This window comes from Betta splendens, chromosome 9, assembly GCF_900634795.4.
Source record: "Betta splendens chromosome 9, fBetSpl5.4, whole genome shotgun sequence".
NCBI classification, from domain to species: Eukaryota; Metazoa; Chordata; class Actinopteri; order Anabantiformes; family Osphronemidae; genus Betta; species Betta splendens.
In genome coordinates, this window is record NC_040889.2 from 21,647,422 (window position 1) to 21,662,040 (window position 14,619).

At 47.7% G+C, this 14,619-nt stretch overlaps 1 protein-coding gene across 19 annotated transcripts in view; it reads right to left on the bottom strand.

Annotated features, from left to right (window-relative positions):
- The window catches only part of ank1a (ankyrin 1, erythrocytic a), a 58,632-nt gene extending 44,386 nt beyond the window's left edge, over positions 1–14,246 (bottom strand). For 7 of the 19 annotated variants that reach the window (XM_029162175.3, XM_029162179.3, XM_029162171.3 and 4 more), the window contains exon 1: positions 13,904–14,245. In XM_029162175.3, the coding sequence (XP_029018008.1) occupies positions 13,904–14,029 (126 nt within the window). In that variant the 5' untranslated portion in view covers positions 14,030–14,245. Of the gene's footprint in view, positions 1–13,903 lie in introns of all 19 variants that reach the window. The other 12 variants (XM_029162177.3, XM_029162174.3, XM_029162181.3 and 9 more) reach the window with 7 other exon arrangements.
- Between the last annotated feature and the right edge of the window lie 373 nt (positions 14,247–14,619).

Here is a 14,619-nt window from a genome sequence, read left to right on the forward strand (position 1 = left end):
GCTGAGTGTGCACATTCTGCTCTACTGTAACACACACACACACACACACACACACACACACACACACACACACACACACACACACACACACACACACACACACACACACACACACACACAGTTGTTCTATATTCATCCCACTATACTGTACAGTACTTTAGACTCAGTTCTAAAACTCATGTCTGTCAAAGATTCAAGTGCAGTATAACAGAAAAAAAATTCCAGATTTTTTGTGAAACTCTGGAATCAACGATTTTTTAAAAGATTTATAATGAGAGACAAGTTCCCCTTTAGATTTACAGAACATACTGTAAGGAGAAGCCTTATGAATTCTCTAGGCAGAGCTATACTGTACAGTAGTGCGGTGTCAGCGTCACTGCCATAACGTGCAGAGGCAATAAAACTGCACACTTGACTGCTGCATATCTTTAAAACTAAACTTAATGGCAGGTTATGGAACTGCATTCACACTGCGCAAAGGAGCACGTCACCCCCAGGACCACTGCTTTACCAGTGCTATAGCTGCAACCACGGTCTCACATCTGCATATCACCATGTCAGCAAGCTGTTGTGTCACAGTGTGGAGGAGACCAGGAGTCCAAATGATGAGCAGCGAAGCTCAAACGTACGGTACAAAAAGAGCAAAATGATATTATGTTGATGCCAAGACCTAGAAAACATTCCTCTTCCTCCCATGCTTCTGTTGCTTTTCCATTCCTGTCCTTTCCCTTCTGTTGTTGCTGACTCAGACATGGTGAAGCCAGCCGTGAGAACAGCTGCCGATGGTAACTGTGTGTGAGAGAGTCTGTGAAGTAGATGCGCAACACGCAACACTACACAATTACCTCAACGTACACACACACGGAGGACGTGTAGGAGTCCAGAGGAGGAGGTGGTCAATACGAGCACCGCGTCACCATGTCATATTAGCCGTGTTATTACAGGATCATTAACCATTGTTGTGGAGCGTAATTGACTCACATATCACAGAAGCAAGGAAAGCGCTGACACCAGTGATACAGTAGATGCCTTTTCTTTTACTGTATGGGACAGTGCAGGCATTTATACGTTTACAGTAGCGTTACTGCCCTGCAGTCATTTTATACTTCAGCTATCCAGTGTGCAATACCATCAAATACAGCAGCACTGACAGCACTAAAAGCCCTTATTCATTAACACACACACACACACACACACACACACACACACACACACACACACACACACACACACACACACACACACACACACACACACACACACACACACACACACACACACACACACACACACAGCATTGGTAGAAACCCTGTGTGTTTTGTGTGGAGCCCCTCACTGCAGCTCTTCCCCGACTTTAGAGTCAGCACTGAGCGGCACGTGGCTCAGACCTACACCCATGTGCACACCAGGAGGGGGATCTGGATGCACACCCTCACATTTCCACATGCACACATACAAATGCTCAATGCTTCTAAAAATAGCCACCCCCCTGTCGTTATTATTATTCTTTTCGTCCTTATCAGCAGTGTGGGGCTCACTGCCTGCTGGACAGTCAAGCCGCTTTCATGGAGCTTTTCCTCGTCCCCCACAGACACACCGGCATCATACCCTCGGACGCTCTTTTCAGCGCTCGCCCTTCATCTCCCCTCTGATTTTCCTTCTCCTCTCATCCTGCTCCTCCTCTTTCTCACTCTGCCTGCTTACTGTGGAAAACGCCGCTGAGTGACCGCACTGGAGAGAGAGAGAGAGAGAGAGAGAGATGGAGGATGGAAGGGTGCATCCCAGAGGAAAACCTTTATCTCAGTAGAGTAGACCTGCTCTATAGAGCATGGGATGGAGTTAACCAGACCTAATGACAGATAAAACATGACTTATTGAGATCCACTTCCAATATATACTGTATATGAACGTTTAATAATAAGCAAAAAGTGTGAAGCAGGTTCCTAACAACCATAAAAATGTAAACAAGATTCAGATTAAGCATCAGATTAAACCTGCGGCCTCAGAAAACACACTTGTGTCTTCCACAAAGCATGCATTCCTCCTCCGAACGAGACACACAGCGACCACAGAGGATCCCAAACCCTTGAAACAGGAGGAGGGCCCTCGAGTCTGGATTTGATGGGCGAGGGTGGCTCAAGGGTGTTGTTCAAGTTGAGAACGTATTGTGTAAAGAAGCACGCATGAAGAGGCCAAGGTCACTTTGAAGACTAAAAAAAGACGAGGGCTGCAGAGAAACAGAGACAAGAAGAACAAGAGACGGAGAAGAGGCGAGAGCAGAAAGGTTCGGACGCGATGAGAGTGTAGTTTGTCACTGAACGGCACAGGTCAAGAGGGAAGAGAAAGGGTGATGCCCAGTAAGGGAGGAGCATGTTTGATACAATGGGAGATCCAACGTGTGAGGAAAAGACAAGCAAATTAGAAATAGATGATCAAATAACAGCCGGCCTCCAACGAATTCTCTGGATCAAAGGGACTTACTGCACAAATCAACTATTTGTTCCCGGAGTGGAGGCGAGAGGCAGCACAGCATGATCTGACAGAGACACAAGCTCCTCTCAGAAACATCTAAAACATCACAGGAGCGTCGCTTCAAAAGAGGCCACGGAGCCGTAAAGGAGACGTTTAAACGTTTGTCTCCAGTAGCGAACATCAGCCTGAAGGACGCCCTTCGACGGGAAACCTTTGCTACACCATCATTCCCAGAAAGGACAATAGGACACACAAGGAGCAAAACGGCTTTGTCAGCAAGAAAAACACAAAGTCTATGACCAGAAGCCGTGTCTTAAAATAGTTCCAACCTTAGACAGCACATTGGCTTGGCTCCTTTTTCACTAAATGGAGCATGAACGAGGGGCTGGGTCTCACCAGCCTCCTCCGTCTGCTACGAGCACCTCTCCTCATCCCTCCTTTGCTTTTTACCGCTCATAATGAAATGCCTCTCTCATTAATCTCCGTTTTCACACAGATTCTGATGGAGCTGTTCTTCTCCACGGGCCCTGTGGTCTGTGACGTCCTGTGTGGGAGCGGTCCACAAAAAAGCACCCGCATTGAGTTCGATCGCTGGAAAGGGAATTCACAGCAGAGCTTCAGCGTGGATTGAATTAGACTGTACACGTGTACAGTACCTACAGTAATTAAAGTGGCCAATAAGTGTGTATAACTAACACACACTACTGCACTTACAAGTGACATGTTCCCTAATTACAAGGCACAAGGGGACCACAGTGTATTTTAAGGCACGCTGTCCAGCTACAGCTGCAGTCAGGCCAATGGGAGCTAATCCCTGGCTGATAATAAATAGTCCTCAGCAAATTTCCCCATGGTCTACAAATTAATAACACATTATAGGATGCACATTCATGAATAGATACAGTAAATTATATAATATTAGTAGTGTTTTAACGGCGGCTTGGAGATTCTTGTGTGTATTTGTAAGACCAACATCAACAGGAGATGGTTCTGTATCGTAGCACCATGTACAGCAGCTGCAGCTCCAGCACATCTAAACATACATCACGATGAACGTAACTAAAAGAAATCCAATTTATTCAGATTATCGATACAGTTACTTTGGCCATGAAAACGGATCATTCCAGAGGGTCATAAATGCCTGCGCGCATCCGGAGTGCTGGGAGACGGCGCTCACCTCCTCCGCCATTAAATCATTCATGACCCTGCAGTGCTGTGGACCAGACCTGCCTCCACCAATATGTGTCTGCAGTGACAGCAAACACACACACACACACACACACACACACACACACACACACACACACACACACACACACACACACACACTAGACTCGCAGTTTAAAGCCCTGCGCTAAATTCAGCCTCCACAGACACCAATTACAAATGCTCATCCAAGCAGATGCTCGCATTCACAAACCCTCAGTCACTCTGCATTCATATGCGTCGTGCCGCTCCTGCTTCATTCACCTGTACGTCCTGCTCCACTCGGCGCCGGTATCAATCCATAAACTGCGTCTAAATCTCCTCCTCGCTCTCATGGCCTCCAGCTCAGGTTCATGCAGTCCAAACGGGGTCTGACAGGACCTGGTTCATACCAGTGCTAAGGAGTGATGGTTCCTAACACACTGATCCAACATCCACGCTGACCTGAGGCCGAGGACAACAGCTGGTTTATGGGCACTGGTACTGATTGATTTTCATGAAAGACATTTTTTTTAAACTATTGTTTTATTGAGGGGTTTTCGAGCAGTAATCTGAATTTTTAACCTCTTTAACCCCAGTGTCTATCAGCCCCATAACTGAACTGAAAGTGCACAGATCCTCAGTGAATAATTGATGACTCTGCGTAACAGTATTGCAGAGCAGTGTTGAGTTGCTGCACTGGATACGAGGGAGAGGCGGGTGTGAACACAGCTTGTGCGTGTACCGCACGCTCGGCCAGTGTCTGGGGCAACGTGTGACCGGTACCTCCAGGCGTCCCACACAACACAGCGCGGCCTCCGTCCTCGCGAAGGCGCCGGCGCAGCCTCTCGACCCGCTCCTTCTGCCGCTCTCCTGGAAACGTGCACGCTTTTAACCTACTATGGGTTCACAGGCTGCATGGTGCCGTGCGGACGACCTGCTGAGCTAGCCGCCCTGAAGTTCAGCACAAACGAGACGTGGCCCTGCACCGGCCAGCAGAGGGCGCCACGAGCAGCTCCTCCTCTGTAGTCCGTCGGCGAGGACGACGTTTGACTTGATATTCTGCACCCGTTGTTTGCTGACCAGCCTCCATATACTTGTACCGCTTCCTCTCAGCCTTGCTATAATAGCGTGCAGCTCTGCTTCTTATCACTATGCAGGGAAACAGAGGGAACAGGATTTTCTGATGGTCTCATTTGTAAACAGCACAGTTTGGAGAGAGAGAATGATTCAAAACAACACATCCAAGCGTGTCTCAAGTAACTCACTTCCTACTGTTAGAGCCAAAGCTAAGAGGCTTTTCACACATACTCCTCTGCTGAGTATGAAAACGCTAATAGTGATACAATGTACAACCAAACTAAAAAGTCTACACTTACAGAAATTCATGGAAATGTAAACAAATTAACTCATGAAACTTGTGTAGGTTTAAAATCCATAAGCCAGCACTCACATGGTTAAATAAACATGATGCTACAGCTAAATGTGATCAAGCTCATTATGAAAATGACTGGAAGCTCTGAAGATGGACAACGTGAGCAGGGAGGGTCAAAAGGAGTGGGGAAAAAACGACGCAAGTAAGTGTTGAAGTGGATTCGGTTTCACCGACTCAGCAGGAAGCAGGAATGCAAAAACAACGGCTAAGAAAACTGATGAATGATGGGAAAACAGCAGCGTGCTAGAGAGGTTGCTTTATGGCGACCTTCAGCTTCCTGGACAAGGACAACGCCCCCCCACACACACACACTCACTCATAAAGGAGCAAGATGTCAACACATACACTTTCCACAGAAACACCGGGACTGAGCTCAGGCATAAACGATCTAAACATCACTGGGGTGATTTGATGTGTAACAGAGAAAACGAAGCATTTAAACCAATTGTGTTGACAAGGCTGACTGTTTTTTGTCCTTTTTTATTGATCTTGATTAATGTCTTGGTTTGTAAAATCTCATCAGATTACTGTAGCAGAGACACTGTACAGGAGCATCCTCTATTAACAACCCACATGTGCAGCATGAAGAATGCCTGCGAACCTGTCAGAGAGAGAAGGACACAGGCAAAATATTGATCCAGGAGTTATTTTGGTCACACGGAACAACCCACATGGTCACGCAAGGAACACGCCAGGAACACGCGAGCACACGGCGTCAGATGCATGTGGACAATTAAAGGGTCCTGCCAGAGGGGCCAAAGTCATAGTGCTTTATGATCTGACAAACGTTTTCTCCATTAGCAGCAGAGTAACTGTCCTGCACCGCCTCAAGCTCCACTATATGTTCTCCTTTACTCACTCAGCAGGGAGGCAGTGGGGAAACGAAACGAGGGCTGTCCTCTGCTGCTCAAGACGCTCATACAGAAAAGTAAGTATCAGTGTGTGTTTAATGAAATATACTGTTTGCATGTGGGCCTCATTCCGGGCCAGATGCGGCTGCTCTTCGGGGTCAGGAGAGAGCGTATAAACCCAACAGCTGCTAAATAATGCACAAACAGCATCTCGTGTTTTTAGAAGATGCTCAGTACATGTTCAGTAATAAAAGTGGAGAACGCTGAGGAACGGGGCGGGAGGAGACACAAGCGCGTGAATGAGATGATGTCAGCGCAGTCACGATTACGAACGGGTCCCGTGTGCGGGCACTAGGTGGCGCCATCCCACCCTGCCACGGAGCAGCCACCCTGTGCTGACTGAGAGCCGGCTGACGGTGCCATGTGCATGTGCCGAGCCGGCCTACATGTGTGCTCACATGTGACCGAGTGCCAGGTGCCGTCGACCTTGCAAAGCTGCTGCACAACTGCAGAGCCTCCTGTTTGATCCAAACCGATTTCACATGGACGGGAGAAACGCAACCAAAGCATCGTCTGAACAAACGTCTGCTCGCGTCATCGAGTGAGGCAGAAGGCTGGTTATTTCATTCCGACCAAACCTCCTGTCTGCACCGCTCCCATTCATTTCATTGCTGCAAAAACATTAGGCTGTAACAGTAAAAATGACTGATGCTCCGTCCGCTCCCCGGCCCTGCGCTCTTAATCTCTCCTGCTTCTCTCTCTCTTAATGTGGATCCACAGTGTTCAGTGCGACGTCAGACGGCGAAGGAGGAAGCAAAGGAGGCGGCTTTGAGGAACTGGAAGTAGAATTTTTTGCAGTGCTGCATCGCGCTGCAAGTGACTGCAGCAGGCAGAGGAGGAAGGGTGGAGTTGTGGTCTACGGACACTGTAGCAGAAAAATTGATTATGGGAGGGATGGAGGAATGTGCTCTTCCAGGGAGGAGGAGAGGGAAGGGGGCGGGCACCTGGCTCCGCATCTGCTGGAGAAAAATCTCTGGGGGCTGCCAATTAGAGGCTGGGTGATACCACTGTCTTCCCAGAGAGCTAGTAAATCTTGCGCCACAAGACAATCCACGTGCCTCTTTTTAATGAATGTGTAGGCACACACACACACACACACACACACACACACACACACACACACACACACACACACACACACACACACACACACACACACACACACACACACACACACACACACAGCACTGAGCTCCTTTGTTAAAGGATTAAAACGCTGATTTTTGTGTATTAAGTTATATCATTAGAGGCTCAAAGGAAGCGTTGTGTGTGCTCTGGTTCCCTCTGGTGATCTCCCACAGTACTAACACATGCAACCAAGTTAACTGTTGACTCTATTATGCCCAGAGGTGTGAACGTGAGCGTGAACGCCTGCCTGCGATAGACTGGATCCCTCCCTCGCGCTTTAACAGCAGTTTGGATGATTGCTTGCCGGAACGCGTGTCTTTCAGTCCTCAGTGGAATCAGCGACATACATCATGACGGCGCCAGGTTCATCCTTCATGCCGGTGACAGCGTCCCAGCGCAGAGCTGCCCCACCCTGACCTCGAGGACCACTCTGTGTACGATATGTGGATTAATAAGCTATATTGCATCCGTTTAGGTTCTGTTATTTCCGTCTGGTATGTTCTGATCTGTTTAGAATGTTTTATGGCATCTATCATTCTTTGAGACAGAGCGGTTCCTGTCTTAACAGTTCACAGGTTTTTGACACAGATGGAACAAAATGCTGTATTTTACCCAAAGTAATAACCCAAATGTGTGACACATCCAGTGAAGCCCCATTGTTTTGTGCTGGGCTTCTCCAGCCCACCTTCCCATTCTGCCGAGCGGAGCAGCTGGGTGCTGCTCGACGGAATGGGGAGCGAAGAGGATCAAATCAGAGTGACACTACCTATTCCTCCGGGGGGATTCAGATGAAAGGGTTTACAAATGGCTAAGCTTTTAATCACAAGTCTGTGATGCTACGACACTGTGATGACACTTGACACGAGGATTAGATGAATCTGTATTCCACTAAGTAAGACTTGTCATCAGGGAGCACAGAGACGCTGCGAGGCACCAACGAGGCCACACTTCTGGTCAGTAATGTCATTAAATGTAACCCAAACAGACTGGTGGAGTCATAGGAGATAAACAACAAGCTTCTGCAACATGTACAGTGCTCTGTGCTGTACTTCTGGTACAGAAATTTAATATGCAATCATGAAGTCAATCTTCTGCACATTACATTTAAAAACATCAGACAGACAGGCGTTCTCTGTCTACGCTCTAGAACTAGAAGAGTGAATCGCATAGGAAGCTGCTGCTGTAATGTCCTTCTGTACTGCTGAGATTAATTGAATTATTTGTCTTCCCGCTGGTACTTAGAAAAACGAAAACAGGGATCATTATAACAACTGGGAAAAGAAGATGTTACTTCTTATTTGCCTTAAAGAGCAACAGGGATCACCCTCACTTCTGATGTTTCGTTTTCGTTTGATTTCCTGCTCCTCTGAGCTACAGAATATTCCCTCAGTCTCAGGCCACAGATTCACACCAAACACATAAGGGGTCTCCTGCACGTGTACAAATACAGGAAAGGGATGCACAGATGAAACTAGAAGCTGAAAAATAATAGATAAAAGAAATTAAAAGGACCAAAAATAATGGGGACTCGAAAAATCTAAGTTGAAAGGATGAATGGATAATTGTGTTACATTTGTCGCAATATTTAAAAATAGTATATAAGTATATCAAAGAAGCAGTGTTTTTTTAAATTAGCATATATATTTGCATAGTACTGATCCTACGTATCGTTCTAAGAGCTCCAGCAGAGTCCGAGGATATCACAGCAGAACTCTGAGTACTGGGACATCTACAGTAGCTGCACTAAGCCCCCGTCCTTTCCTCTCTCCTCTGTCATCAGCCACAAGGAGCTTAAACGGAAAGGGCTCAGGTTGGGTAACAGACACCAACAAGCTCTCCCCTGTTCACAACAAGCTGTCCAGCAATGACGTATCAAATTCCTCCAAGAAGATATTGCTTCATTCTTTGCCCTTTCTCTTCATTTGGGCACGGCGCGGATCCATTTCAATAACACTGATCTCTCAATTCCCGTTTCAGGCAGTTACGTAACAGCTGCGCTATCAGAATAACAATTGGGAGGAGAGATTAGCGCAATCAGCCAAGGAGAGAGATAGAGGAAGATGAGGGGAGGGAGGCACTTGGAGGAAAATCTAGGAAGCCCCTCTCGACATGACACATCCTTTCACACGCGTTCTTCCAAATGAATACGTTTACCAGTGCAGTGGGAGGACGAGCGCAGATGGAGGCTGCTGCCGCTCGTGTTTCGCCAAGCTTTACGCAAACCTAAGTTGTAGACTAATGCCTTCCTGGAATCACTGCAGTACTACGTGTCAGTTCAGCTTCACTTAAAGTCATCAGCGAGGAGAAACAAATAGATGATCCGTATTTATCAGGCTTATGAGGGTTATCCCAGTCATTTATCATGCTCCCTTTTACTACGGAGGAAGTAAGCAGGTGCACGGTCGTGCAGATTCAGTATTAATATCAAAGGATGAATCACTGCATCATGCACAATTTAAAAATATCCTCAGGCTTTGGGTTCGGGGGAAACCAACCCCCTGCAGAGATGGTACAACAGCTGCATGCTTGATTTGATTTGGCTTGTTTATTTTTCCTATTTTAACAAAGAAGGAGACAACCTTCTCAGCGGTGGGGTTTCTCTTTTTAGTATATACTTTAAAAAAAACACTCAATCCAGCGTTAGCTCGTAAATAAAGACCTGGCTCCGGTAGCCGGTAGGGGACCTTCCACTCCTGCCTAAATTAAGAGAGCGGAGGTTGCTGCCAGCCAACCGACTCCAACTGCATTTGCTGTAAAACCAGGAGCTGGCCTCACCGAAGCTCATTCCCAGGTCACATCAACATGAGTGAGTGCCTCAGCCAGGGCTGCTGAGTCATCAGTCTGAGGGGTTCCACAGGGCCACCTGGGCTGCTGCCCCACACCATGCGATTTGTGCGATTTATTAGTGCACATGTTGGGTTTTTAAGAATTTCCAGCTGCATAGGAGGCTCAGGGAAAACATGTCGCTCTAGAATAGATCAGCAAATGCAATGGCTGTAATGAAGCTTGTTTCCTGCACGTTTTCCTTTACTGTATAACCCACTTAATAGAAATTAGTGTTTGATATGTTACTTAGTTTTGAGAAAAGCATAAACTGATGTCAACAGCTCTGACAGTGTTTTGACTGACAGGTTCCGTAGACCATCACATTCACACAGACACAGTTGTCCAAAATGGGACCTTTTACTTCTAGACGTCTGGCGACATAATGAAACCAATCACTAAAACTTAATGGACCTAATCCAACCACTGAATCAAGTCCAAGCTAAACGAAATGATCAACACACTAAAAATGCTTAGGCAGATAGAAAAACTGCTGTCAGCATCCAATAATTCATTTTCAATACTTTATTGCTCAAACCATTTGTTTGAGTGATAATAAACATAAGTTAGTTGCAACACAAGCTGAAAAACCAAGTCAATATTCAATCAATGACACAGAAGATGTGAAGTAGGAGATGAAGATTTATTTATCTTGAGCACAAGACATAAAGTTTATCGACTTAAGTTCCAGACACATAGAAAGAAGAAACAAACACCATCGTCCGTAAAAGCATGAACACACGTGGTGACAGTCAACCTACTTTGATCTGAGGATTGGATCAGTTAAGGTGGAAATCAGAAACAGCCAGTGACGGAACCGTTATGCAGTCAAACAGGTGCTAGAGTTTAGCTGCTGCTGCAGCGCCGCTAATCCACTGCAGCAACCCTGAACATACACAGCGGTACAATATATAAACACATGCAGCATCAACACAGAGCCCCACGCAGCACTACGGCACCAGTTCATATCAGACATCAACACATTAACCTGACTGAAGGTCAGACAGATACAAGCTCGGAATGCTGATCGGCCGCTGCCACCTCTGCGTTATATGAAGGTGGAGACAGCACTTCGATTGGACATTCATCACTGAAACGCGACGATTGTTAGAAAGCTCAGAGCCCGTGCAGTTGCCTTTTTCCTCGGAGACGGCTGATGGGCTGTGACACAGACCTCAAGTCAACGCCTCTGAGTGCCAACGTCCAGCAACAGAGGAGCAATAGTGCATCCTGACCAGACCTATTGTATCGACGGGTCTGAGTACCGGCACCACTAATGGGTCAGTCTGCCACAACGGGGTGTATCTGCACTTCACAGCTGTGGAAGTAAGAGCCGGACAGGCCAGGAATCACATGTAAATGCTGATGACCTTTTAGCCACATCTAACATAACAGTGATCTTGTTCTCCCAGTACTACACAGCTATGCCAACAGATTAGGAGGTGAGAATACACTTCTACAGAACCCTGCCATTCCCAGATTAATGCTCCCTCAAAGTCCAAACTCATCATCAATCACACATGATTGAAAGGAAAATGACACCAGATAGAATCCATATTACATGAACATGCCTGAAATCATGGAAAAAGCTCAACCAATCATGATTTGATGTTGCAACCAGTAAATAGCTGGTGACAGAAGAAAACTCTGAGTCGACTTCTCCAAGTTTATTCTGTGTAAAACAATTAGATTATATAATAGAAGCATAAAGCATAATTTTCTAGTCACACACTATAAAGCAGGTAACGGAGAAGGTACTTAATAAAGATACGCAGTCCAGAAGAACATGATACACGTCCAATCCACCATTTTGTGCTACGGGGCCATTGTAATCAGGTAAACCACAAGAAAAAAGCTTTTCTTTTAGGTTTAGAGACAGAACGAGGTGAACAAAAGGTACCAACTAGGACAATAGGTCTTTGTTCACATCCTGACATTGCACAGTTTCCAACAGAAGCAAACTCATCAATAAAAGTCATTTGAGGACATTTTTTCACTGCTTAGCAACTGACCTGTGCCATGTTACGCCACCACACCATGAAGCAACTGCAATGACACCTCAACCCTTGGATGGCAAATGAGTGGACATCGATTGGAATCCCACAGGGATAAAAATTGTCATGTTGTGCGATGTTTGTTAAATGCAATAGATTGAAATGGTCTAGGAAAAAATGGTCAATTTTACGATAAAAGAATATAAAAGAGAACTATTAGTTCGAAGTTAGAAGTTAGTACGAAGCTGACAAATGGCCCCTGAATCTGGGACGACTCAACGGTACATGAGCATCAATAAGTGGGAAAGTCTTCACACAGTACATGAAACCAAAAGGCAGAGTAAATGATTCAAATGCCTCCCAAGAAGGAAAGTGATGCTAGCATAGCTTACGCTTCTTTCCTGGTAGCGATGCCTGTGCTAAAACCAGGAGCAGCCTGTTGGACGGTTACTGAAACACCACAGGGTCGAGCGGTGAACAGTCGACCAATGAAACGCAGAGTGCACAGTTTGGCGACATGGTTTCAAGCATCGAGAGGAAACAAAGAGGGCACTGGAGAGAAAGGGAGAGTTCCCCTAGTATTAACATCTGCTCCAGAAACCAGGAATGGATTTAAGCCGGTGTTAAAAAAAGGAGAGGGGTTGGGAGGGGGGAGCTGGAGGGGAGTCAGGAGGCTTATTTGAAAGACTTAAGCTGCATGGTTACGTAAGTGATATGGGATCCTCTGAAATCGCACACTTTCAGGCAAAGTTGGGCTGCGTTAGTATCCTCAGCAGAAACCAAACACACGACCTGCTGCGTTGTCTTCCTTCAGCCTCACACACACACACACACACACACACACAGTACAGGTTTTCATAAGCAGGAGACTGATAGGGCCGAGGCCTGGGTGGAGGTATGCGTATGATGAAAGGACTGCACCCATAAAACATGGAGCCCAGGTGTATCTGTACACACTGTCCCACCCTCCCCTCCTTTCTTTCATCTCGCCTCTTCCTTTGATTGTGCCCAACACTTCCTCTGACCTCTCGACACTCTAATTTGTACCAAAAAAGAAAGGAAAATCGAGTCCGCGTACGGGCCTTTGAGCTCCGCCTCCCCACAGCGGCAGAGCGGAGGCTGTGCTGCCCATAAGAGCGTCTCTACTGCATCAGCATCAGATTGGTTTACAGCCAGCCTGGCACGGTGCAGACGCACGGGGCGCCCGGACCCGCGCGCAAACCAATAATACCACGGCGCAATCTGCGGATGACTCACTGTCATTAATGAGTTCTGGATGAAATGTGACAAACAGCCAATGGAAGAAAGTCGACTCTGCAGCTTGATGGCGTGTCCCTGCAGAGGGTGAGTGGCGGAGCGGGGATTTATTGTTTACGACGGCCACACATAAAGAATCCTGCAGGTAGTCCTCCAAGTCATTACAATAGCGCACAGGGGCGAGAGAGAGAGGGAGAGAGAGAGAGAGGGAGAGAGAGAGGGAGAGAGAGAGAGAGAGAGAGAGAGAGAGAGAGAGAGAGAGAGAGAGAGAGGACGGTCTGTGGTGGAATCCAGCGAGTGGAATCTCACCGTCCTCATCACAGACCCGAGTGCTGCTCGTTAACGCCATAGCGCAGCGTGGCAACATAAAGGAGACCGAGAGGAACCGAGACATCGGGAGGGACAGAGTTGCAGCAGAACGCCGCCTTATCAGACGGGTCAGATGGGACGACCTACAGAGGGGACAGAGAGCGGCCGAGAGGAGGAGGCCGGCATGCAGCGCTCCCCGTGTCTGTGTGTGCAGGACGTACATGTGCACACACATGGGAAACACGCTGCTCACCGGGTTTCCATGTGTGCCCCAGCAGCTTCTCTGACAGAGAAAGAGGGGGGGGGGGGCATCTCAACCTTCCTGTCCCCCGCTCCAGCCACACCCCCTCACCCCACCCTGACCACCCCACCTGGAATGGTCCCAGTACCTTGCGTTTCTTATCCCGCGAGCGACTCCTCCTCTTCTGACTCTCCTCCTCCTTCTCCTTGCGCTCCTGCTCCGCCAAGGCTTCCAAATCCTTGTTCTTGCGGAGATGCTTGGCCGCCTGCGCCATGGTGCCGGGTGTGCGGTTCCGGGTCCGTCCGGGTCTCTCGGGGCTGGGACTTGTGCCGGGCGCGGGCCAACGCTAGCGCCGCCGCTGTGTGCTGCTCTGTGGCCCTGCAGCGTCTGCGAGTGTGCCCACCCTCTGCCGCCTCCTCTTCAGCAGTGCAGTCACACACACCGGCAGCCCTCAGCCGTCTGCTGTGGGATGCTACTGCAGCACGGCTCTCTCTCTCTCTCGCTCGCTCGCTCTCTCTCTCTCTTTCTCTCTCCAATCCTCGCACACTCTCTCTGTCTCAGTTGCTCGCGTTCACCTCCATCGTTCAACCCCCCCCCCTCCCACCCCTCACAGTGGTCTCCCCTCTCTTCTGCACTGCAAGAGCATTAAATAAGCAGCACTGCCATCGTTTCAAGTTGGCTTCTCTATCACTCCTCCCTTTACGGCTTTAACCCCCCCCATCATCCACAAAGATTAAAAGCAGATGAACCGACAGTCAGTTGAGGAGAAACCCTGAGCTGCTTTGAGTCCAAGTCATCTCCCGCCCCACGTTGCACTGATTTTGCGTCTTTTCCCTGTATCACACATTCCTGCTGTGTGTCCAT